Source organism: Emys orbicularis, chromosome 1 (genome assembly GCF_028017835.1).
Source record: "Emys orbicularis isolate rEmyOrb1 chromosome 1, rEmyOrb1.hap1, whole genome shotgun sequence".
Lineage (NCBI taxonomy): Eukaryota > Metazoa > Chordata > Testudines > Emydidae > Emys > Emys orbicularis.
In genome coordinates this window covers 143891111-143917299 of record NC_088683.1, presented here as the reverse complement: position 1 = coordinate 143917299, position 26189 = coordinate 143891111, and the positions used below count along the sequence as shown (strand labels likewise).

At 51.9% G+C, this 26189-nt stretch overlaps 1 protein-coding gene across 1 annotated transcript in view; it reads right to left on the bottom strand.

Annotated features, from left to right (window-relative positions):
* Positions 1 to 25085, bottom strand: part of LOC135885786 (alpha-2-macroglobulin-like protein 1) — a 30505-nt gene extending 5420 nt beyond the window's left edge. Inside the window, exons 1-26 of the mRNA XM_065413725.1 lie at positions 25027 to 25085; positions 21423 to 21606; positions 20156 to 20321; positions 19265 to 19317; positions 17880 to 17900; positions 17027 to 17186; positions 16459 to 16543; positions 15411 to 15531; positions 15075 to 15189; positions 14460 to 14569; positions 13520 to 13687; positions 12962 to 13192; positions 12137 to 12200; positions 11556 to 11701; positions 10494 to 10643; positions 10077 to 10229; positions 8974 to 9085; positions 7292 to 7373; positions 5685 to 5910; positions 5427 to 5553; positions 4629 to 4750; positions 4022 to 4076; positions 3105 to 3188; positions 1704 to 1880; positions 1034 to 1115; positions 68 to 224 (exon numbers count right to left, since the gene is read on the bottom strand). Of these exons, the coding sequence (XP_065269797.1) occupies positions 68 to 224; positions 1034 to 1115; positions 1704 to 1880; positions 3105 to 3188; positions 4022 to 4076; positions 4629 to 4750; positions 5427 to 5553; positions 5685 to 5910; positions 7292 to 7373; positions 8974 to 9085; positions 10077 to 10229; positions 10494 to 10643; positions 11556 to 11701; positions 12137 to 12200; positions 12962 to 13192; positions 13520 to 13687; positions 14460 to 14569; positions 15075 to 15189; positions 15411 to 15531; positions 16459 to 16543; positions 17027 to 17186; positions 17880 to 17900; positions 19265 to 19317; positions 20156 to 20321; positions 21423 to 21606; positions 25027 to 25085 (3210 nt within the window). The remainder of the gene's footprint in view (positions 1 to 67; positions 225 to 1033; positions 1116 to 1703; positions 1881 to 3104; positions 3189 to 4021; positions 4077 to 4628; positions 4751 to 5426; positions 5554 to 5684; positions 5911 to 7291; positions 7374 to 8973; positions 9086 to 10076; positions 10230 to 10493; positions 10644 to 11555; positions 11702 to 12136; positions 12201 to 12961; positions 13193 to 13519; positions 13688 to 14459; positions 14570 to 15074; positions 15190 to 15410; positions 15532 to 16458; positions 16544 to 17026; positions 17187 to 17879; positions 17901 to 19264; positions 19318 to 20155; positions 20322 to 21422; positions 21607 to 25026) is intronic.
* Between the last annotated feature and the right edge of the window lie 1104 nt (positions 25086 to 26189).

Genomic DNA, 26189 nt, shown 5'->3' with positions numbered 1-26189 from the left:
CAGTCACAGCGTCTGCCCATGTGTGCTCAGTCCCCCAGCTCTCCTGTCTGGCTTGGCTGCTATTTACCTTCATGGAAGAGTGGAAGAGTCTCCCTTTGTTGGTAAAGCAGCCGCTGGGGAGCTGGTGAAGCTCCAGCCATTTCAGGGCATCTTGAATGTTCTTATCATCTATGAAGATGGATTTTTTGGCTTGTCCAAAACTCTTAACCACAAATGCCGTCAGCCTAGGAAGGTGGGGGTGGGGAGGCATGGGGCGAGACAGACAGACACAAAAGCTTAAATTGCTCCCCAGCAGAAGCCCATTGAAAGTGAGAGGTAGAAGTTCCCCATTTTGGCCCATCCAGCTCTTCTCTGTTGGACTAACTCAGCATGGCCTCCCTACAGCACATGTCTAGTGCTTTGTCCAGTCTAGTTTGAGATGTGACGGGCCCTTGCTTTCTTCTCCTGAGAATCAGTCCCCACCTCTTACTACCAGGAAGAGTTCCTAATCTTCAATCTATATTCCCCCTTTCTTAATTCCATCCCATGATCCCCAGGTAGCCCGTCATGCCGCAATCACTAATTCCTCTCCCTCCTTCTTGTTTATGTCTTGCAGATACCTGTGGGCAGTTGTCTAAAGGGACTGGGGGCGGGGGGTGATTATGGCATCACAGAGCCACGCCAAGCAGATTCAGCAATTTCCATTTCTCCTCCACCCACTGGATCATTTTGGTTTCTCTTCTCTGAGCTCTCTCCAGTCCGTCAATGGCTTCCTGCCCCTAGGATGCCCAGAGCCATAGAGAGGGGCACTAGCTTTCCCCACCCCTGCCCTGCTCTGTGGGGCAATGCTTCTGTATGTGCCACCCAAAACCACACTGGCCATCTAGCAGCCTTATCACATTGGCAACTCCAATCTAATCTGCTCTCATTAGGTCTTTCTCAGCGTCACTGCTCCCAGTGAAGGCATGCGTGTATCAGATGATCTTTCCCCAGCTGTGGTAGCAGGCATCTGTTCAGGCTGAGCATCAGAACAAGGGAAGGCACCAGCTCTTACCACGTGTTCCCCTCTCTATCGTGCTCCCCAAAGGCGCTGTAAGCACCATGTCTGTGCTTATACAGGAGTTGCCTCTGGTACCCTGGGGAGAGAGGAAAGAAAACTCATACATAGGCGCCGACTCCGTGGGTGCTCCGGGGCTGGAGCACCCACGGGGAAAAATTAGTGGGTGCTCTGCACCCACCAGCAGCCAAGCTTTCCCCCCCCTTCCTCCGCCTCCTTCCCTGAGCGCGCCGCGTCCCCACTCCTCCGCCTACCTCCCAGTGCTTCCTGCCTGGCTGCCACCAAACAGCTGTTTGGCTGCTCCGGGAGGGAGCGGGAGGAGCGGGAACGTGGCGCGCTTAGGGGAGGAGGCGGGGAAGAGGCGGGGCTGGGGTGGGAGTTTGGAGAAGGAGTTGGAATAGGGGCAGGGAGGGGGTGGAGTTGGGGTGGAGACTTTGAGGAAGGGGTTGGAATGGGGGCGGGGCCTCATGGAAGGGGTGCAGTCGGGACGGAGCTGGGGGCAGAGTGGGGTCAAGCACCCACCGGCGGGAGCAGAACTCAGCACCCATGAACTCATATACTGCACAGCAGTGCCAGTAGTGACAGGGGGTGCAGGAGAGGGGCAGGAGGCTATTGGCACAGCAGGTGCCAGGTTGGATGCTAGTGGAGCTGGGCTCAGGGTACTTGCCGCTGCGCAGGAATCCCGTTGCCCTCTCCCTGATCTCCGGGGTCAGCTGCCTGGTCTTTTCCAGATACTGCAGCACATAGATGATGGGGGCAAACAGCACCATGTTCTGCTCCCCACAGCCACTGGGCATCTGCACCAGCCGGTCCAGGTTCTGCAGCGCCGTCCCCATGATGTCACCTGCCGGGGCGGAGGGGAAAAAAACCTTCAGTGCAATCTTAAATGCTTTCTTGTGGCTGATCATTCAAAACAACCTGGGGTGCCCTGCCCAGTCCGGATCTGACAGCTCAATCTTTAATTACCAGGATGAGAGCTCTGGCTGGAGGGAATGCAGAAGGGGGACTCATGGGAAGTTATGGGTGTTTGGCAAATGTCTAACCTGGAGAAAACAACACAGGTTGGATACAATGTGAACCGACTGGAAACCTTTGCCACAATCCTGCAGTTAAAAAAGCTGCACTGAACTCTAATTACAATGAGCCCTGCTTGTAAAAGGACACCAATGGGGCTGTTTCTCTGGCTGTGTTGACAGGTGACCAGGTTACACAGGGAGAGTAACACAGAGGCACTTTTGCAGGGCCTGAGATTTTACTGGCCTTTAAGGCAATCAGATAGTGTTAGTAGGTAAGTGGCAGCTCGGGTGTCATTCTGTTTCATCACTGCAGTTGCCTCAATCTTTTATCAGGCCAGATCAGAAGCACTGAAATCCAAACAGGACAGTAGCTGTTCTCACCTGACTGGAAGTGGAAAATGCTGTAAATCTGAGGGAGGGAAAGCCTTGTTCTCTGTTATATCCCAGGGGCTTTCTTAAATTAAGTCTCTTATAGTGCAGACAGGAGCCCCGACCATGACTGCCTCGTCCGGTAGCAGCCCTGTACTGGGTCACTAGGCAGCACAGTCTATGAATGAAGCCACAAGTCAGAGCCAGAGAGAACCTCAGGGTCTGGCTGTGTCCAGCAGCCTCAGTAAAGAATCCCCTTCGTCTTCAGTACAGCCGAGGCCAGTCTGTTCTCCACTGCAAGGCTGCATTATAGCTGTGAAACTCAACACGGCTGTGAGCATTATTGAGTATATCCCAGCCAGGCTCCCAAAGTCCTGTCCCAGCCGGCACTGGCTCATTGTAGGCCTTGGCCTGCATTCTCTGGGGGCAGCCTCTTTGGTCCAAAGTCCTGCTCAGGAAGGTGCAGGGGATCTTCCCCCAGGACACTCCCTTCCCCTTTAAAGTTGGGGTGCCAATCTAGAACTTCTGAAACAAGGTGGTTGGAAAATCTTGCAGAGATTCACTAATAAACAAGCATCAAATCTTTTGAGGCTTCCCCTGTCACTAATGGGACATGACTGCCCAGATCAGCACCTGTTTGTCTGTAACAGGGGTCAGTGAGCTCACACACTGGGGCAACTTACCCAAGACAGAGATGGTAGCTCTGGCTGATCCTTTCACTGCATTAGCAGGGAGGGTGAGGGACACAGGGTCTTTGACTGTATTTCCTGATGATCACACGTTAAAGAAACAGCATTAGAAATCAAGCTGTAGGAATCCACCCAAAGAGACGAGGTGGTAAGCAATAAATCAGAGGTGTTCACATCTTGATCGCCCCCATCATCCCGGCCAGTGCAGTCCACTCTCCAGGGCTCTGGCTAGTCCCAGTTTTAAAAATTCCCCAGTGATGGAGCTCCCAACACTCCTCTGGGGGAGACTCTTCCAGCTTTGTTATCATCCTGTCTAACGTACCTCCCTTTGCTCATTTTCACCTGGCTAGCCCCATTTATTCCATCACATCCCTCACCAACAGCCCTTAATTACTTGTTGTGATCCCCGTTAGAGCAGTAGTTGTAGATCCTGCACTAACTCTTTACAAGGCACTGGCAGAGTGACTATGGAGATAAAATGGCATCAGAATATGAAAGCCATTACCCCAAACTCCAAGCATATAGATTCAAGTTTGGTCACCACTTGGCTGGGCATCTTCCTGGGAAAAACCTAGAATGCTGCAGGGAGGGGCATGGGGGACTCAATGGGGGAGGGGTTCTTCCCTCTGAGTTATCACTGGCCTCAATGCCCCAGTGTGGTGCTCGGGGGCGCTGTGCTAGAGGTAACTGGATGGGTGGCTCAGCAGAGGGCGCTCTCTCCCCAGGTTGCGTGGTAGACGCAGTGGAATGCCAATGGGAGGGATTATTTTTTGTCTTTTCCTGTCACGCGGAATGAGAAATACAGTTTTACATATTCCTTTATCTGCCACCCCTGCACACCAGTCCCATTCCCTGCCCCCAATGAGTGCAGGGACAAGGCTCCTGAGACCCCTCCGGTGCAGCCCTCCTACCTCCTCTAGGGCACAGCAGGCAGCTGTGAGCCTTCTCCACGAGCACTCCCTCCGGCTGTTGGAGCAGAGACAGGGGCATTGGAGGGGACAAACAGGGTTACAAACAAGATTTCCAAACAGCCGCAAAATCCATGTGTGATTTCGGGTCTCAAGGGGTTGTGCCCGAGCTGTCAGGAGCTTTACCCCCATTAGCCTCGGGCTGGGGTCTCTCTCCTTTATCCCCAGAGGGCTGGGCTGGAGCCGCCCACCACAAGGACCCCAGTGTTCCAGTCACAGTCAGGTCAAGGGAACAGGAAGAACAAACCTAGAGGGAGGCAGCACCCTGGTCTGTGATCACATGCCGGAGCTGACGTCTGATGGAGAATGGAGGCGAGAAGAGCACAGATGGGAGCGTGGGTATGGCGTGCAGGGTGGCATGGGAAATGGTGCCACGGGGAGGGTATAAGCAGGAGAGTTAGAGGAGCGCTGGGGACAGCAGTGACTGGTGCAAAGGCTTTGGGATGCTGGCTCCAGCCAATGGCACAGAATGAGAAGTTTGTTCCCCAAACTCTCCTCTCCCCTTCAACTAGGGAGATGGGGACAGAGGGAAGCCTGGCCTCATACTGACCCGGACTAGCAGGGGTTTGATCAGTGTATCCTTCCGTGGCATTGCTGGGGGGAAGGTCCTCCTGCCTCCACACTGTGGCGTGTTGTCCATCACCACTGTGCTGACCGTTATATTCACCGCCCCTGTCAATCAAATTGAACAGTGTCTGTTTCTCACAACTAGTGCCAGGCTGAGGCCATGTGCCCCAGCTGACATTTTGCTGACACTGATCAGGCGGGGGGCTGGAAGGTCTTACTCTAGCTGGTCCTGATAGTCTGAATGGTCTCATTGGCCTGGATCGGCCAGCTGGTCTAGTTGACTAGTCAGGATTGCTGACCCCTGGTGTAAGTGACTCAGTGATGTTACACCAGGAGTGATTTTGGCCCATTAAGAAGATCACTGTAAATGGCAAGTGCACTTCAACGCAGGTGGAGAGGGAAGACTCAGCAGCTCCTTGGAAACTGGAGTCCCTCTTTATTGACAGGCTGGGTCCAGTATGGCAGCAACAATGCGAGCTTGCCCTGCATGTACCTGTGTGCCTCTCCGTGCCCCAGGTCAATAAGAGTCTGCCCCACCTTCAAGGGACATGAGAGAGGGACTCCAAACCCCATCCACCCTGTCAACGGATGGGGGAGGCAATTAGTGCCAAGGTGGTTTTGTGTCTTGTCCCACTAGGAACTGGACTGAGAGCCAAGTGGGGACCCAGAGGTGAAAGGCTCCATATAACACTCCCCAGTCTCTCTGTGCCACCCAGCCCCTCTTCGTCACAGTCCAGTGGTGATGGACTTACTCGCGCCTCCGCCACTGTCCCTGCCTTACCCAATGTTGTGGCTGTCACGCTCCATGAGAAGGTTCTGGATTCTTCTGCACACAGGCAGTGGATGTACCTGCAGCTCCTGCACAGCTCCACCCGGAAGTCGGGGGATTTAGCCAGGGACACTTGGATCTGAGCGAGCGATAGAGGTAGGCAAGTGATTAGCACAGCCTGGAAAGCCCAGCTGCTGGATGCAGAGCTCTCGGGCACGGCAGGGACTGCTCCATCGGGCGTGCTGCCACGTGGAATGGCAGGGCACTCACCTGGATGCACTGCCGCAGGTAGTTGAAGACGGTGGCCTTTAGGGTGAAGGTCTCTCCCCGGACCACAGAGTATGGCAGCGTCACATCCACAAAGAAGGGCTGGAATGTCACAAGGCTCGTGGTTGGGGCGAGTCCAAAGCCCAGCCTGGCCATGCAGAACATCCCGGCTTTCCACTCAGTGATGGTGTCAGGCACTGTGACTGGGACGTCCCTGTTTCCAGTGGGACTGAGAGCGGGAGAGCCATCACATAAAGCAATTTAACCCACCACCTTACAAAGGAAGCAAAGCCAGGGTCCCAGGCTCAGTGTGTGCAGTCGCAATCCTGATATTATGGAGCAGCCAATAACCCTAATCTCAGGACAACTCTCTAGTCCATTGATATTAGCCCTCTTTAGGAATGAAAAAGAGATGGAAAGAGACTTCGTACTGGGCCATATTTGGTCCATCCCCCAGGCCAGGATGGCTCCCTACAGTCTGTTCTCCTAGGCTTTGTCCAGGGCTCATTTTAAATGTCCTCAGTGATGGAGCTTCCATCTCCTCCCTTGCGGAGACTCTTCTATAGTCCAGCAGACCCTCATTGTTAGTGTTTCCTGGTACACTCCAGATTTGTGGGTTCCAACCCAAACATACTGGGAGTGGGAGCCACACTTTGCATTCAGCTGGGAGTGTCTACCGAGTTGAGAACTTGGTGTTGAACCAAGTAGAGGATGCCCACTGAGTGGGGATGCTTGGTCTTGAACCAAAAGGAGTGTTTTTCTGTGTTAAGTGTGGTGAGAGCTGAACCTTGCTCCCCAGGTTCACAGCTGGGTTTTGGTTTGGCACATTACAAATATAGAGTTCAGCTACAAAATTCAGACCCAAGATGGGGGAATTCAGGCCCTCTCCACAAAGATCTTTGGGATCTTTGAATTCGGGCTTTTGCTTCCACTGCAGTGAGTCTAATCATGTGATCCACACTCAGAAAACCCTTCTGTTTCAAAGAGAAAGACCAAAGGAGACAACCCCTTGCTCTGGGACAAAAATAGGTGTTTGGAGTCAGTATAAATACATTTGATCTGCTCTCAAGAGTCAACAGTGACTCCATTGGTACATCTGGTATGTGGGTAGAAGGGACCTGCCATGATATTTATGATCAAAGACAAATGAATTAAATGTGTCTTGCTTGACTAAGGACAACAAAGGGGTGATAACTGTCTGGAGGTATGCAAAGACCAGGTAGGTTCAGGAGGCTACAGAGAGATAATGTAGGAGGAAATGTGATAGAAACTGAGCAAAGTAAGAGATTCTGGATGTAGATCAGGAAATATTCCCTAACACTTAGGATCTACTGACTGGGAGAAAACCTCCCCAAACGGAGCAATGGAAACTCCATTGCTTGAATCACCATCAACCAGGACTAGATAATGCACTGGAGAATGTGTTGTGAGAACAAACCTGTACTGGCTGGGACAGTGGAGGGACTGGTAAATCTTTTCCATTTGGGATTTTAAGAATTCTTACATCTGGCCTTTAATACAAATGCTGGGGAGAAATCACTCAGACTTAACAAGAAAGGGCACAGTTTCCCTTCAGCCCCCATGGCATTCCTCCAGCTGCCAGTACCTACCCGACAGAGATCAAATCCCAGAGCCAGGTTTCAGGGAAATACTGGCGAACTCTCCCTGGGATAGTGGATTCTGGAGGAGCCTCTGAAACAAAGAATACAGATTCCCCGTCAGGTTTTGGGCAGCTTATCCCCCTCAGTCACAGACTGTCCAGCACTGGGACGGCAGGTTCAGCTGGCAGAGGGAGGGTGCAAGGGCTGATAGTCTGTGAGTGAGGGGTTAGTCTGGCACTGGAGATGGAAGATTAAGGACAAAGCAACGCTTACTTCTGGAGACTGGCCCCCCATTAGTCTCTACGCAATGCCCCCAAAAGTGCCAAAGCTGAGAAGGAGCCCTGCCCCTCACTGACAAGTGGGTGCTGCACCCATTAGGGGCAGTGGGTGTTCCCAGCATGGGGCACATGGTGAGAGATGGCTGGCAGCTAGGCTGTCCCAAGGACCTGGAAAGAGGAGCCTGGCAGAGAGATGCACTTGGGATTGGGCTGAGGTGATGGGAGCTCCTTTGGGAAAGGAGGGGAAATGGGGAAAGGAAAGCTGCATTGTCCTAGGGAGGCTAGGGCCCTGGGGAAAAGAGAGAAGGGGAGGCCTCCATAGGGTGACCTTAGCAGAGGTTGCTTATGCTGTGCCTACCCATCAGCACCAGGGCACTGCCGGTGGGGCTCGGCTTTCCTCCCTTCACGCTGGGAGAATTGCAAGTGCCACTGTGATCCTCTGGTGGGCCCTGCTGCCTCAATGCATGACCAGTCACATCACTGCTCTCCTGCCATTGGCAGCCTACTGTGTTTGAATTCTGGGCCTGATCCAAAGGCCATTGAAGTGTCACCAGGGCCTTAACGCAGTGTCCCAGATGCACTAGGGAGGGAACATGGAGACAACTCCACCCGACCCTAATCTCCACCTCTTGGCATCACGCTTCTCCAGAGTGCTACCCCCACAATGGATCTGTGGTTTAAGTCTGTCCCAGTTCAACGGGATCTGTGCTCACTCTGTCTTGGTTTTGGATGGCTCTTTTGCTGGGAGTTGACTGCTGGGGTGTCCCGCTGCCCCCTCCCCCCTGGACTTCTGAAGGAGCAGAAAGAAAGACAAACAAAGGAGAAAGGAAAAGGGGAGAGTGGAGGATCTGTTCAGCAGCTTGGGGAAGAGGAAGGAAGTACTGAAAAGAAACAGCAGAGACAGACAGCCATGAAATGTTTGAAGAAGCCAGAGGGTTTAGAGAGTGCAAAGTGAATAGCTACAAAGGAAATCACTGTTACCTTGGCCAGCGGAGGCAGAGTTTTGAGAATAATTTGATAGCAACTGAGCAGATCAGGTAAGGTTAATTATAGTTATAAATTATAACACTTTGCATTGCTCAGCAACAAAGGTGCTCAAAGCACTTTGCAAACAATAATGATTTAAGCTTTATAATCCCATTGTGAGACAGCGCAGTATCATTATCCCCCTTTTACAGATGGGGAAACTGAGGCACACAGCGGGAGTGACTTGCTCAGGGCAACACAGCAGGCCAGTGGCACAGATGCGAAGAGAACCCAGGTCTCAGAACTCCCTGTGCTGAGGACTAAGCACTGGGCAACTCCCCCTTCTGGGTTTTGGCCTCAGCCCTGGTTTTCTCTCAGTATCCATTGGCCAGGCAGATGCAGGGATACCCATCCAGCAGCTGGAGGGAGGGAATGGATAAAGCTTACCCAGGATGCCGATGGGCCTTAGTGGGGGTGCTGTCGGCCTCTTGTCCACGGGATAATAGCACTGAGTCGGCTTCTTTATCATGAGGTTGGAAAAGATTTTCAGGCCTATGCTCTGTTACGAAGAAAAAGAGTGATGGGGCGGGAGAGCAGCAGCTGCAATATGGCAAGGTCAGATTCATTAATAACCGTGATCTAATCTGAGCTGCTGGGATCAGCCCTGCGTCTGGGGTGGTGCGGGGCTGCTCTGCCTCAGGAGGGGATGCGCCTCAGACTCCTGTTCCCCGCTTGCTCTGGGAGGGTGGCACATCACTGCGTCCCTTTCTGGGGTGCAGTTTACTTCCCCGCTTGGACCTGCCAGCTCCAGTGGCAGGCACATGGGGGCAAAGCCATTGCCTGCCCCCTCTCGGCACACTGGAAAGGAGTAGCCCATCCGTGCTTTGTGGCTGTTCAGAGGTCTGAGCCTCATTGCCCGTGATTCCCCTGCATGGCCTTGTAGGATCATGGCACAGCCTTGCCCGCTTTGACAAATCTATGGGCACCTGGGGCTGCGTTGCACATGGTGGGAGAGTGCCCACTACTGAGTCACCCAGACAACCTCCTGAAGGCCCCATTTGATTCTCAACCCCAAGCACTGACTGAAGCCTCCAATCCTCTCTCCTCATCAGAAGGGGGAGTCTCAGAGACTCGGATTGGCCATTTAATGTCCAGTGACTCCAGTCACCTGCCCAATGTGGTCGCACCGCCAAGGAGTGCTGTGTTCTACTGCCACCAATCTGAGGTGCCCACCTCGCCTGCCCTGCCCCAGCCAGTGAGTGTCACTGCCTCGCTATTAGTTGGGAAAGAGTAAAGAAGGGTAACACTTATCCCTGGAGGAAAATGATCTAGAAATCGGGAGTGTCCTGTAATGATGACCTCTAGGCGCTGCGGCACAGTCTCCCCAAGGGATGAGGTGGAAGCCACACACCACTTGGGACGCTAAAGCTAAGAACGGGGGAATAGACTGAAGAGAGTAAAGCTGTTGGGGGAGGGCACTTTCCCATTCGCATGTGTTTTCCCGGATGTCATTTCCATGCAAATTCCAGGAAAGGATCAGAGACAGTTACCCTGAAGAGGTTAAAGACATCCGGCTGATAGGGATACCAAGGCCTCCGTGACACCAGTGGTAATAAAGGTGGAAGTAGCACACATAGATCTGGGTATTCCTCAACTTCGTGGGGGTACCCATGGCGGTGTATGAAAGGGAATAACTCATAGACCTAGGGAAACCAACAGAACGGAAAGAATCAGGCAGGGAGGAGCAGGTATCTATCACCCTCACACCATCGCAGAGACAAATGTCCCACACTTGCCCCTCCCTAGCACAGAAACTCCCCTTCACCCTTCACCCCAGAGCCCCAGCTTTCACCTCCAGCCCCTTCCCCGGCAGACCTGCTGGTTCACAAGTCACTCCCCCTTTGTGTCTCCTCAATCCATCCCTGGTCCTGGGTGACCATGAGTCTGAGGGACAGATAGTCATTCACCGTTTGGTTGGTCAGCTCTTTCTCTGGCCTCATGAGGAGCACGCTCTTGTCCACTGCCCGGACTGCACACACCGAGCCAGAAGCCGCCTGAAGCTGGAGCTGGACTGTCGATCCTGGGAGAGTTTCTTTAGCTGAGAAGCCCATCTTCACCTTGATCAGCACATGGGGAAAGCAAGCAACAGTGGAAGAGAAAAAGATATGTTACCTTTATGGGCCTTCCCACCCCTCCATCTCCACCCCTCCTTTTTCTCATCCCCACTCACAGATGGCAAACACCCTCTCCAGCTCTTTCCTCTGCTCACTCACTCTTTGTGCCTCTGATCTGGCTGGCAGTGGGGCCAGTGGGTCTTTCCTTTCAGCCCCACCCAGTGTTCTGGTTGGGAAGGCATGGTGGCTAGGTCTTTTCAGTGGAGATCACCCAGACCTTTGCTCTTGTAACTCTGCCCCAAGGCTAGGCACAGCTAGCAGAGCACTGCTCCGTGCACTGAGACAGTAGCTGATCCCCACTTCACACTCCGAAGTGTCCCACAGAGGCCGACTCCCCCCAGGATTCACTGGCTCCCTTTGACGCAGATTCTGGGGGCCCCAAAGGCCATCTCTGACAGCAAGAGATCTCTGGGACAGGCAATGCAGTGATAAGTCCCAGGGTAAATGGCTCTACAGCACTGCACAACTGACCACATGCATCCTGATGCCTCGCTTTCCTCTGTAACAGCAGGTAGTGGCCATGGCTGGATGAAAGAAACCAGACTTGATGGTCCATTGCTCTGATCCAGCACAGTGGAAGGTGGGGTACTGCATTAGGCAGACTTATGGTCTGATCTGGTATAGGAAAAGGAGTGAGACCAGACTAGATGGAGCCGGTGCCTTGACCACTCTGGATACTCTCATACAGACTGGTCACTACTAGGTGGAAGCTCTGTGCCCCTGGGACCTGCGCTTTCACACAATGCTTGCACCCATTTTCTCCCCTCTGAAGATTCTGGGGCTCCGGTTTGCCCAAGGTGCACCAATCCCTCCCGGCTCTTTCCCCTCAGCACCACCCCCAGTTGCGAGTCTCACCTGGTTTTTGAAGCACATGGCAACATCAAACTGGATGCTGTCGGCTGCCACCCCTTTGCTGGGGAAGATGGCATACACCACTAATGAAGGGGCGGGCGTGAAGTCGGAGGTGAAGGTCAGAGGGATGGAGAAGGAGCCTTTCAGTGCTTGACAGAGAGAGAGAAAAAGTGTTTCCATCACAATTCCACCAAGATCTCCTCCTATCCCCTCTGCCTCCCTGAATGTCTAATGCACCCATCACTGTGGTATCGAGGCATCTCCCACTATCCCTCCACTCTCTTTTCCATGTCCTCCTCTCTGCTCTATCCTTCCCTCAATCCTTTTCAGTCTCTCTTCCCTTCGCTCCCTCCCCACTCCATCATTCCATCCTCAGTTTCCTTTGTCCCAGCTGCTATGATTTCTTCCCACAAGCCTCTCTCTCACCTATTGCCCATGTGTTACAGCTCTGCCATGGAACCAGGTCACTCAGAACCAAGGGAGATTTCAAGGGAAACCTATGAAACATCCATTGGCCCCCAGGAGCCCTTCAGGAACTGGCTCCACCCTCTAGATCAGCCCTGGGACCAGGTTTCAGAACTCACTGCTCAGTTTCCCAATCCGTATGTTCTTCTGGCCCCTAACAACAATCCCGGCTTTCCCAGTGACCTGAGGGAGGAGAAAAACTGGATGAACCTGCATGCTGTTATCCCCAGAATGCAATCAACCCCACCCCATGCACCCAAGTATAGCACACAGGTTGTACCCTTGATGGAACTGAGGCTCTAAGATAAGGGTCTTTTCACCGCTAGGACACTGGCTGATTCAGGGAGATCAGGGAATGGGATGAGGAGTCTTTCCCCCCAAGGGAACCAGTTATGAGTCGACTCCAGGTCAGGGGCAAGGGATGGATAGTGAGTGCGTCAGGGGATCAGGGTGTGGGAGATGGGGTCTTTCACCTCCAGAGAACAGACTCTAATCAAGCCTGGATGAATAGTGACCAGAAGTCATTCCCACTGGGTGGCTGTTTGGCAGCCTGTCTGAAAGGAATGAGGGGTTCTCAGTCCAGTTCCTAGTGAGAGAAGTATGCACATCCTAAAAACCCACCATGCCTATTGATGCTGAGTGGCCTACTCTCGGCAGCCTCAGCAGAGGCCAAGGATGGAATAAGCCACACAGACTGAACTCCTCTCTCACCCATGGAGATGTCCCCAGGGCCCAGCTGAGGGTCATGTTGTGGAGAAGTTTGAACTGCTGCTCCACATACTGCACCCAGAGGTCTCTGAGTGCCTGTCCATCTGGCACTTTCCCTCAGTGCCAAATTAAGTGGCAGCTACAGCATTTCCCTATAGGCTTCAGCTCGGCAACCCACCCCAATGTGGGCTGCTCTCCCCTTCCCCATACATGATTATCCCTCCACTGTGACTCACGTAGTAGGCGAAATCCATGCGGCTGGCTCCTTCTCCCAGGTCCTTCCGGCTGAGGGCAAATGTAACCTGGACATTCTTCTGCAGCCCACAGGGCAGCGTTCCCGGCAGTGGGTGTATCTTCAGGAAGCTCTTGGTTGTGACATGGAACGGCTGCAGGTACTGGTAAGTGTTCACATAATCAACGTTGATTTTCCCAGGTTCCTGCACCAGATCCTCCAGTTTGAATCTTCCCTAGGATAAGGTCACAGACACATAGAAATTAGGGATGAAGACCTGTACAGTCACATTTTATCTCCTCCTTCTCCCCAACCCACACCAAGGCAGTCTATGCTCCAGGGCTTTGTTCATGACCAGCTACAAATGTCTCAAGAGATAGGGCTTCCACCACTTCCCTTGGGAAAGGCTATTCCTAATAACTCGGCACTGCCAGAGCTGTGTGGGGAGCCCAGGACTGGAATAGCAGGGGGGCTGCAGGGCAAGACTCAGGGGTGTTGGCTGGGTTGTTTAGTTCCAAGTCTTCACGTTCACGAACACAAGTGTTGAATCTTCTGGACTTACCTCCAAAGAGACCGACGAGCTATTCCAGGCAGTTGTGTCCATGTTGAATGAAGCTCTCCCAGTGCCATCTGTGATGTATGTTTTGTTAAACCGTCGCCCCATGTAACTTAGCATGAGGTAAACTTTTGTGCTTTTCATAATATCCCCACGATGATCCTGTAGTTTAATCTGGTTGCACCACAGAGGGACATAAAAACTAAGATCACTTATCTCCTTTAGTGTCCTACTCATCAGCATCCGGCCCATGACTAATGCACCTCCAGAGCACTGATTCCAATCTAGCCCCAGAGCAGGGGCACTGGCTGGCTCAGGGGAATTGGAGCTGGTTCTTTTCACCTCTAGGGCACTGGTTCCAGTCTGGAGCCACGTCAGGCAAAAGGGATATTAAGCTTTCCCACCTCTAAAGCAAAGTATTCAGCATCAGCCAAGTTGAGAGTGGTTGAAAATTGTCCACCCTCAGCTATATGGTGGCCTGTGTGAAAAGAGTTGGTGTGGGTCAGTCCAGTTCCTATTGGACAGGGGTCCAACCGCATCTGCTAATGGCATTAATTAACCCCTTTGTTTGACTCTCAGCAGACATCAGAGGTGAAACTACCTAAGCAAACTGGGGAAGGGGGGTGGATGTGGCATGAAAATGCCCAACTCCTGCAGAGTGCAGAGAGCAATAACAGCACAGGAAGACCCTGGTGTGAGGGGACATGTCCCCCACAGGTAGCTGTACCTCTGGAGCTGATGCTGAATGAACATCTCTGCCAGCCCAGTGGGAGTACATCTAAAGCAAGGCTAAGGCCCATTGGCAGGGGGGAGAGGGAGGGAAGCTGTATGCATAGTGGGGCCAAAGAGATCTTGTCAGCTCTCCACCAGGTGTTGGTTCAGCACAATTTATCAGCCACTAAATTCACTTGCAAACTAGGGGAAGGAAAGAGAGGGGGAGAATCACCTTCCCTCTGTAGGGGACTCCAGGGATGTAGTAATCATCCAGCTTCTCAAATGTGGCAGTCACCGCTGTCCTGGAGATGAGGAATTGGCTGGAGGCATTGATTTGCACCCCTAAGTGAAAGGGAGAGAGGGTGAGGAATGTGAGCTAGTGAAGCTGGCACCAGGGAATGACTCCACCTAGAGAATGGCCCCTGGTTATCCAGCCTTTGTTCAATTTCATTTCATTATTCCTGTAACCCCCACTGGGAGCCTGCTAAACAATTCCTGCTTGGCGTGTGTACCCTTCAGAGACATGGAGACTGTTGGCATGGCGTGTTTCCCCAGAGTTGTCAAACACACCTCTGTAAAATCACTCCCTACATCCACAGCCACTCCCAACCCCATTGTGAAGCAACACTGCCTCAGAGCAGAGATCTCTGCAGGACACACACAGCCCAGAATGCTCTCTGGCTCTCCTGATGCCTTGACGCAACACTCTGAAAGGAATGGACAAAAAGAAGGATGAAGAGCTCCTGATCCCCTCCCACTCCATTGGTGCGACCAGTCTGGAAATACCTCCATCTCGGTACCTTCCCTGTACCATGTGCTCCCACATGTCTCATGCATCTATGCTCACCTGTGCCGTCTTCCACCAGAGAGGCCTCTGCACTGAGCTTGCTGTCATACTCGTAGGAGGTGAGGTTAAAGACTGCCATGCTCACAGAAGTGGAGAAGCAGCCCCGGCTGGTGGTCTGGAAATGGAAAGGGTGCATGCATTAGCTGTGCCTGGGTGGAGGGGCTGTGGAGACAGGAAGGAGTTACTGGGCCACACAGGCCTTGTGCAACTATTTCCCATGCTACAAAATGGGCAGGGCTGCTGCCCTCTCCTGTCTCTCCCTCTCCCTGACACCTCTGTCTCCACAGTGCTCCCTTCCTACCCGCTTACCCTCTCCGTTCGGGCTAACCAGCTCACCTGGCCACTGTACTCTTCACAGATATCTGTGCCAAAGTGTCTTGGAGGCCGCTTGTACCTCCAAGCTTTCTGGCACAGGGTCACCCGGACGGTGCCCTGCACTGCTCTCCCATAGGTGTACCTGTGAGGAGCAGGGCAGAGGGGAAAGAAAACCAGGAGAGAAACACTAAGGAAAGATAGAAATATTGTAGAGTGTGCAGTGGCATGAGCACTGTGCTCCTCTATGGTTGCCTCCCTCCTGAGGATCTCAAACACTCACAAATGAAACCTCCACTGTGAGGGAGGTCAGTACCATTATCCCCATTTTACAGTCTCTTCTTCAGGGCTTTTCTCAGTTTGATTTCAAATAACCCAAGTTGGGGCTTCCACACTTCTTGGGTGGGGGGACGATGTCACAGACTAGAAACTCAGTGATAGGAATGTTTCCTCATTGCCCAGCCTGAAATTTACCCCTTCGCTCCTGGCTCTCCCCATTCAGTGCCTTCTTGAATATTTTCTCCCTCTCCGTGGAGTTTACACCATCCAAGTAGCGATGGAGCGTTCACACATCCTCCTTCCCCCCGCCCCTTAGCCATTGCTAACAGTTATGGCTCCACTGAAACCCACCCCGCTCCACCTATGAAGCAAATACAATCAGCAGAGTTTAAGCAATAAGAAGTGGTGTGTTCTTCCCAAACATGATGGTGCGTGTTCCTTCACCTCAAGAAGGGTCTCTCTAGGCTGGTATGCGTACCTCACCCTACCCCAGCTCTTTCCAGGTGGGCATGTGTATCTTCCCAGGGGACAGTCTCTCCAGCCTAGCACAGGGCTCCCCACTCCGAGTGAGGACCACTCTCCAGCTGGACTCCTGTAGATCTTCCACAGGGAAAGACAATGGCTTGGATCTTGCACTACCCAGTGAATCTCTTGGTATCTGAAGAGGCACCCAATGTTTGCCCCTTCTCCTTTCCCATTTCCTTCCTTTGATGGACTCAGGGGAAGGGGGGCTTGGGGAAGGGGTGTGTGACCATTGATTAGCAGCTCCCTCCCCGCAAAGCAGCCTCCTCACCTGCCGCACACACGGAGCGGGAAGGTTTTATCCAATGCGTAAATGTGAATTGGCCCCTCAAAGAAAACCTCGAATTTTGGCAGCACTAGAAGGAAAAGCCAGAGAGAGCAGGTGAAGAACAGGCTGCCAGGACATAGGCTTAGGGAGGGGTCTCACAAGAGAACAGGGTGTGTGGGTGTATAGGGGGGTGTAGGCAAGGAGTGAATGAACAAGGGGAGGAGTATGTCCTATAGGTCACTGCTGGGATCCCTCAATGAAATGGTGTTGGAGGAATTTCCAGCACTGCTGTCATACTATTCCAGCCCAAGTATTAACTAGGCAACTTGGTGAAGTGACATTTCAACTTGTCCTGACTATGATTCCCGCATCACCCCATCAGGTGCGATCCTCCCCAGGTGTGACTCCTCCACTGGCATGTGATTAATCTTGGCTCTCAGATGGTATATGATCACTATCCCACTACTCAGATGAAAATGTTTTGCCTTCACATTTTTTTGGACATTAGAAATACAATCAATCGATAAGAGTTTCCTCTCCTCATATCTCTCCCCTCCACATTTTATCATACCATACTCCTTGACACTAAAGGTACTGGAAGCTTTTGTGCTGGCCACGTTGATGGTGTAAGTCCCCAGGGAAGGTTCATCAGCTAACTGGAAGGATAGATCCACAATGCCCTGCCTCGGCCGCACATCGAGCCATTGACCAATCCGGTTACTGTTGGGGTCCTGCTCTCGGAGAGAAAAAAAGGCAGCTAACCTTAGCACTGGCCTACTTGCTTATTTAAAAAGGCTGAGTCCAGAACTTTCTAACAATTCTAGTTGCTTTTGCTCATTACGTTCTAAAATGGTCTGAGTTGTGAAACTCAAAGTTTTAAGTCTACTAGCTTTTTTTTCTCATTAAAGTCTATTCAGCCACAGTTCATAACACAAAAATTGGTAAAGGTTCCAAGTTTCAGAGGAGCCTAGATCCCAGAACCCACAAAGTTATAAAGGTTTTAGTTTCTTTGCCCATTAAGTACTAAATAGGCCTAAAATAAAGTTCTACCTTATTGCTGCTAATTTTAAAGAGCCTAGATCTTATAGTATATGAAGTTTTAAAGCTGAAGTCTTCAAAGCTTCAGAATTCTATTCCATATTATAGCTTAAAAGGAGACTATTAAGGGCCCTTACTTCTAGAACCTCCCACTTTATCTAGGAATGAAATTCAAGAATCAACATAGGTTGCTTGAAGCTCTAGAACCTACCCATTCATAAAAGATTGATCATGAGGTTCTGGGATGTCTGCTGTGAAAAGTGACTGGACAAAACACACACACAACCTGTCCAAAGGGAAATATCTTTAACTCAATACTCAAATTATCTATGTATGTATCATGGAGCATCCATCACCATGGTATCTAGGTGTTATGAGATACCCACCTGGAGTTCTATCACAGAGTACTGAAAAGTAAACAGATAGCAGGATTAGAAAATGTAATGACCCAGCAGACAGATATGTGAAAAATGCCATTGTCACTTAGCTAGTTACACATGCTGCAGCAGCATTGCCATCCCCAAAAGTTAAAAAATTAGTCCAGCCCTCTCCCAAAAAATCACGAGATCGACTTTAAAATTCATGAGATATTTTAAAGTAATAAAGGTTGGGTTCTTTGTCTTTGTCTTCTGGTTTCTGAGCCTTTGGTGTGCACTTGCTTCACATTTTCAAGCTTTTCTCTGCAACAAGGGCTAGAAACTTACTTTTTTAAAACCAAATGAAAGCTGATGTTCTCTTACAATATCATTCCAGCAGCTGAGGCTTTGAGAGAAGCACTCAGAGACCACGAGACTCACAATAAAATCATGAGCGTTGGCAACACAGCATCAGTAATGGGAGAGAACACCTGGCTCTAAAATCACTGGCTTCACAGGGAAGGGTTATAGTGGGTATTTACTCTTCCAGCCACTAGTGAGGGGAAATGGTTACAGAATTATAAACACAGGAGCAGGTGCGAATTACTGGCTTTGGATCTGATTTCTCACTGCCTTGCACCATCATTTACACCTGTGCAAAATGAGTATTAATGTGGTCTGAGGTGGAAAGGACTACAAAGGATGCAAAGGACTACACAATGTGCAAGGCACAGGAGATTCAGGCTCTATCTGTATGTATGAGTGAGCATGTGATAGCAGCCTCTAGTGGATGGCTCGAAAAGAGGACATTTCCTCCTCTTCGGATCTGTGTTTGTACAGAACCTAGCACAATGGGGTCCTGCCCCATGACAATAATATAAATAAATATTAGTAATGTTGTTAGCAGAAGAAGCTCTCTTTGGGCTCAGGTAGTAGAATCCGGAGCTTTTCAGAGCTGCAGGACAAGAGTTCTAGTCCCAGCTTGCTGTGCATGTGATTTGTATAGTAATTATGGCTGAAGTCTGCAGACGCTTACACAGGCTGGCATGTCCTCTTTGGTAGGGGAGTGTGGTGCAGATCTCTGGACTATCCCGCAACCAGCCAGAAAAGAGAGCTGGGATACATTCAATAGAGAATCGGCATTTCTGAGCCGCATGCTGGGGAGTGGCCATGTGGTGATTCAGACAGCATTGGACCTAAGCCTCAGCATTAGCAGTCGGGCACCAGCTCCCATCCAATGTTAATAACAGTTTAGAGACTGTTACCTTGAGGGGTAGGGCCTATTAGACCTTGTGTACATTAATGGAGAAAGAGACAGACATGACTTGGAATTGCCAGGGAGTGGAGATGACTGGAGGAAGGGCGGGGGATGTGGAGTCAGGAAACTTCCCTTTGTCCGCTTGAATGTGCCTTACCTTGCTGTTAAGGGGAACAAACTCCTCATTCAGAGTCAAAATCCGAAACTTCACTGAAGGGAGAAAAGAATATTGAAAGAAAAGTTATGAAGATGGAACACATTCAGAAATGGACTTCAGTCCTGCCCTGCAGCCCCTGCTAGTCCAGTCCTGGGCTCCCCACACAGCTCTGCCAGACCCAGGAAATTCTACCATTTGTACCCCACACCCAACATTTTTGTCCCACTTCCTCTGACAATTTGCGAGGCTTATGGGTCGCAGTCTGTCTCTGTTATATTTTCTCCTCAGTGAAGCCTATAAACAGCTATGAGCTAAGCTCAGGTGGAGGCCTTCAAGCTCCTCCTTTTGAGAGGTGAACAAGAGTGGATTTTCCCCAATCCTTAGGCCCTTGCATGTCCCCATCTCCCAGCTAATTCCTGCCTAGACCCTAGTGTTCTCCATCGCTGACTGTATGTATCTCCAGACTTTGTTCCCCCGCCCCCAGGCACCAATGTGTCCCCTGGCAGTCCTGAGGCCCTGCACAATATCCTCCATCCTTGTGTGCCTGTCTCCCCACGCTGTACATCCTCCATGTGGTCTGTCTTCCCTCCCACCCATGTGCTCCCATCACATGCATGAGCACCCCAAATATTCCCCAGCCCCCATTGCCAACCACAGGGACAGGCCACGCAGCTGATGCTCTGTGGCCAGAGCCCCCAGCAGAGGGTGGAGCAGCTCAGGCACTGACTGAGGAAGGACCAGCAAGTCAGGCCTCCCGCCTACCTGCTCCCCACCGTTGCTTCTTCCAGCAGGCAACACGTACAGCAGCTGCCTCAGGCCTGTGGGGACAAACGTGGGGCAGCCCTGACCAAGCCCGGAGAGCTGCAGGTGTGATACACTCACAGCTCTCACCTTTCTGCCCTGGCGTGTAAACGGGTTTGTCCGTCTGGACGAAGGTGCTGCTGTCACCCCTGCGGATCAGGACCTTCTTCTCTTCCTTCACATTGAAGTAGCGGCCGTTGGAGATGGTCAGCTGCACGGTGCAAACCTCCTCCCGGCCCCCAGTGGGAGACGGGACCTGCACACGGAGAGAGGGAGCCATCGTTTGCTCACTGGGGAGAACCGGGGGATGGGAAAGGAGCGCAGCGCATTCTCCCCTGTCCCAATGGTATCAAAGCAGACGATCTTCTCCCTGCTCCCTGGTGTCTTGCGTCCAACTAATTCCCTCCCTGCCGGGAAGGACACCTGCCACTGATGCAATCCGTTCTCTCAGTGGCCAGGGGCTCCGTCTGCTGGAACAGCGAATGGTGCCTTTGTTCTGCTCTTGGGTTTGGGCTGTGGAGCCCTGGCAGGTGTGTGAACGGCAGAGATGTTAGCGGGGGGGGGGGTGTTTGCCCTAGTGCAGGAGCAGCCTGTATGATGGCCTGTGCACTGCCTGGTCTCACCAGTGTAATGAGTTGTGGGGGGCTCACTCCAATCCTTAGCAGGACACCACAAATCAGCACTAACTGGTCCCCCTCACTGGCCATCTCTGTATGGAGATCAGTGACTGAATGGCTCATGGGGGCTGAAATTCCCCCTCACTCGTAGAGATGGTTTAGGACAGAGGCACATGGGTGGTGGACATGATATGTAGGAAGCACCATGCTTTGCCTACTCAGGGATAACCAGAGACCACCACTCCCCAGGGCTGCCAATTCAGACCTTTTAAGGCCAATAAATGCCCATCAAGGAAGAAATCAGGGAGAGACGAGAACTTAAGGCAAGACATTTGGAGAGGTGAATGAAGAGACACAGTGGGGAAAAGCCAAGATGGCCAGAGCTTCCTTAATAGGCAGCGTGCCAGGGGAATTCTGCTGTTTCTAGGTCACGTATCTGGTACTAAGGGCAGCATGTCAGACACATTTCACCTCACCAAACAGGAGCATTACGATGAAGCCACACAGATAAATGCAGAAACAGAGAAGAGACTATGCAGGCTGCCATTTACCATCCTTCCTGGCTTTTTTCTGCTTCACTTTCCCTCCTCCTCCTTTCTCACCTTCCCGCATCAGTTTTACTTTCTCATTCTCTGAATCTTTTCCTTTCTCTTTCTCTGGTGAGAGAACCTATGATGTGACCAGCAGCCTGGGAGCTGTCAGCAGTGGGAGCCTGGCTCGTCCCCGGGAGAGCTGCTCACCCAAAACTTGGAGCATTCCAAGATCCTGTTGTTCCGGATGACCCTTCGGAAGAGGACAAGGCTCCTGGACGCATGCACAAGAGTCAAGGCCACTCGAATGGGCTTCTCCACCCCTCTCAGGTCCAAGCACACTCTCTGGGCCGATGGGAAGGTCAGTTCAGCTGGGATAACGATCAGGTATCTCCTGCAGGAGGCACAAAGAACAGAAGAACAATTCAGTTTATATTAGGAGGCTCACCCTCATGGGAACAAATGGGACTAATGCTATAGGATCCATGTGACAACTTTTATAGGGATGGGGGTGACAACATCTATCAGATTGGCTGGGAGAGAGTATAACAATGTCTATAGGATCAGGGAGTGGATTTGACAAATTATGTAGAATCGTGAGGGGAATGTGATAAATTCAATAAATTCAATGAGGAGCAAGCCGCCAATGGAAAGAAAACAGGATCTCGCCCTGATCTCTGCATCTGTAGGTGCCATTTTTATAAGTTGCCAGGAGGTGCTAGACCCCCACTCTGCCCCAGGCCCTGCCCCCACTCCACTCCTTCCACCAAGCTCCCACCCCACCTCTTCCCCTCCTGCCCCTGCCCTGCCCCGATCCATCCCCTCCCCCAAGTGTGCCCCCTTCACTCCTCCCCCCAGCACCTCCTGAACGCTGATGAACAGCTGATCCATGGTGGGTGGGAGGCGCTGGGAGGGAGGGGGAGGTGTTGATCAGCGGGGCCCGCTGGCAGCTGGGAGGGGCTGGGGGAAGGGAGAGGAGCTGATCGGGGGGGGGGCCGCCAATGGGTGCTGAGCACCCACTATTTTTTTCCCATGGGTGCTCCAGCCCCGGAGTACCCACGGAGTTGGCACCTATGTTTGCATCCATTCTCTGAGGAGTCTCACCCTCAGGGGCGTGTATGTGATCATGGGTGAGTGCAGGAAGCTCTGTGGGCTCGGGGGCTGTTGGAGAGGTGAAGAACAAATCCCCCCATCAAGTGATGTGTCACATTTTCCATGTGCCAAACTACACCTAGGTGTAAAATACAAAAGAAATGACTCCTTGGTGGAAGGATGATCTCCCTGCATGATTTGGTGGGGAGAAGGAGGGAAAAGAGTCCAGAGACTATTTTGACCTCAAAGGAGAGAGAAATTTAGGCAAACATTTTGGGGGGATCAGCCCATAATCTCCTAATTCCTATGGGATGGTGATGGCTGCAGAGGCAAATCAGTATGTTATCGGAGAGGTGGCAGATAACTCTGTGATCTCCAGGTTATCAAAATCCACCGTGTGGTGAAGTTGGAACATATCCCGAGCAAAGATGGAAGGACCAAGCCCTGCAGGTACGGTGGGGAGAAGTGGGGAAGATGCTGTATGGCTTAGAAATGCAGCTCACCTTTTTTAAAAAAGAAGATGGAATATCTATATATCCCCTTTCCCTTTTAAGTCCATTTTTTAACCTTAGGTCAAACCCTAAGGTCTGTACTAATTTCTTACTCTGTCACTGGCAGTTTTGACACCAATGGGAGTTTTCTCTGAGCAAATATTTTGGGATTTCATCTGTCTCATACCATCTTCCATCACAGGAGCTCAAAGCACTTTATAGACATTAATGGATTTAGCCTCACAACCCCTTGAAGTGGGTCACAGAGTCAGGGCCACTTGGAGGTGGTGGCAGGGCAAAGGGGTCACAGCACCATTCAGGTTTGGCCCGGCCACTCTTCTGTCATGATGGGGGCCGGTCTGGGCCAAATTTGAGTGAGTGGCTTTGTGGCCTGGCACACAGGATTGCAGCGCCACTTTGGATTGGCCCAGCCATCCCTCCGTCATGATGGGGGCCCACCTGTGCCAGAGCTGAGCAGCTCTGCGACCCCATGTGCCAGATTGCAACATCCAGAGCAGAGAGCTGTGCCCTGCCCTGAAGGACAGGAGCAGCCACTGCAGGGTGCTAGGTGGGCTCGCTCTCCAAACCCTCCTGCCCAGAGCCTCCCCTCAGTGGTTATGTTTTGGAAGGGGTGTGTGGCTCAGTTTCAGATTTTGCCCCAAGTCCCCAGAAACCTCTGTGCGGACCTGTCTGGAGTTTAAGGCCAGAAGGGACCACCAGATCATCTAGGAGGGACCAAGGTTGCATCTGTGCCCAAGGCCCCCACAATGACAGGGAATTGATTCGATGAGATATAGCCACGTGATCCTAGCGGGCAATCCATGCTGCAGAGGAAAGCAAAACAAAAAGCAAAAACCCAAGGTCCCTGCCAATCTGACCCAGGGGACAATTCTTTTCCGACCTTAAAAATGCCGATCAGTTAGACCCTGCGTATGCGAGCAGGCTCCATCTGCCACACCCCTGAGATAATTCTCTGTACCTCCTCAGAACCCTGCTCCTACCTCCAGCAGCATTAACTCCGTCTGAGAGACGGGGAAACCAAGGTGGAGAAGTGACCCACCCAAGGACACAGAGTCACTGGCCAAGCCAGTAGAGCCAGATCTCTCCAGACTCCCAGCCTATGCATTAACCACAAACCCACAGGCTGAAGTCCTGTGTTTATCCCTCAGGAAAGGCAGCGCCCCGACACTGGGACTTGATTCTGCCCTGGGGGCAGAGGGGAGTCTCCAGGCCCCATGCAGTCCATGGCTTCTCTGCTTCGACTGCCACCCACGGCACCAATCAGTGCCAGCAGTATTGCAGGGTTTACAACGTAGACACCTCCCCTGTTTGGAGCAAGACTGAGAGCCACCAGCACATGTCACACAGGGGCTACTGCTGTATCCCTTTGGAGCACAATACAGTAGCACAGGTGAGGGGCCTGCACAGCTCTCCTGGCATAGAGAAATCACCTGCACCTGGGACAAGGGAACCATCCCCAGTGGGGCCCCGCTCCCTGTTGGAGTCCTAGAAATCAGAGCTGGGGACAGACCTAATGGGCCTGACTGAAATGTTCAGGTCTGGATCTAGATCCAAACCAGCCAAAGTTCTGGGGACACTTAGACCTGGGGGCTTGGCTCTGCCCTTATAGAGATAAGGACCAGTTGTGTACTTCCAATCCAAACCAGTCCCAGAGCTCTGGGTCATTCCAATCTCAGGTCTGATTAGGACCCATCTCTAACATCTGGACCATTCTCCCAGGAGCCAGCTCAGGATTGTTCAGTCTATTCTCCAAGGCTTTGTCCAGTCCTAGTTCCCAATGTCCCAACTTGCAATGAAGCTCCCATCCCTTCCCTGGGGGAGATTCTTCCACAGTCTCACAGGCCCTGCTGTTGGGCAGTATCTTCTGGTCACCCAGACCCAAATCCTCCATCCCCCTTCCTTTGTTCAATGTCATCCCCTTTACTCCTAGGTCCTCCCCCCTCAAGCTGCCAACCCCTCCCTCCTTGGTGTTGCAACTTTCCATATACCCAGATGATCATCACATTTCTCTGATATATTTTAGTGGGACTTTCTCAGGTTGGTAGGATTTGGTCCTATAAGATGGGGCTTGTAGGATGTTGCAAACCACCCCCAAGCCTGTCCCTTCAGAGAACGGACAGGCATGGTTGCTGCCTCCCTCCTGTGACATCTTGGTCCCATTGACCCCCTCAATGTTACCTCTACTGATCAAGTATTTCAACATCTCTTACGGTTGTGCCACTGTCACCATGGTGTAGAACATGCAGCTAAGGATGATGGGAGCCCACATCTTCATGGGAGACCCGTGGGGAGCACAGGGAGGTGGAGTGTCTCAGGATGGAGGTCAGGAGAGAAGGGAGGCTGGTGATGAAGCTTGTTCTCTCATTCGGAGAACTCCAGACCTCCTGTGTTCTGCTGTTTCTCCCCGGGGACGGGCAAGCGGAACAAGAGTCCAAGGGATCACCTGTCTCTCACTCGCTCCAGTATTTATAGTCCCCCAGATCCAGGGGTGTATCATACAGGATGCTCCCCAGCCAATCCAAGCCTTCCTGGACTCTGTCCAATAGTCACTGCACCCCTCTGCTTCCCACGCCCCCGCACATCGATTAGTGTCATTCAGACAAATTGGCTTTTCACCCTGTTGAGCAGCTGCAGATTTCACGTTTGCTAAGCTGACCCCACTCGCTGTTCCGCTTGCAACTTCTGTCCCATTGTTTTGCCTTGAGATGGATCATCATGAGTCCCCTCTTGCATGTACACTTGGCTGGATTTCATAGCGAATGCTTCTGACCATACCACCCTCAAATCCTGTGATCCCATCAGCTCTCATGTGCCAAGAAGGTTCAGGGCCTGCTCAGGATTTGTATGGGAGACCAGGTGTTGCAGAAAATGGGCAGCCAAGTCATAGGTGCTCCCTGAGTCCTGGAACAGGGAGTTACCCGGTTTCCCAATTTTGCACCAGTCTGGGGGATGAGACTGGAAGACAGAGCAGAGTCCTCCCTCGCAGATCACCCTCTCTTCTAAGGGCACAGTGCACTGAGTCCATGAGCTCAAGTTTCACCTCGTCTACTCGGCGCTTCTAATACTTCTGCACACATCAAACTTGATTATTGAGCAAGGCTCCATCTCTCTCCCAAGAAATAGGCATTCAACAGATAAAGTAACTCATAGCAGAGTTGGGTATAGAATCCTGGGCTCTAATACAGCAGAGCTCAGCCATGCTGCCTTTTCCAAAGAAGCAGCCAAATCCACCACATGTGCTTTGCTAGCCTGTCTAGCATCACTACTCCACACTCCACTCTGAGAGCTAGGAACAGAACCCAAGAACCCTGATCCCCAACCTTCCCCTGCTGTGTAACAAGGCATCTAACCCACTGGCAAAATGGATCACACT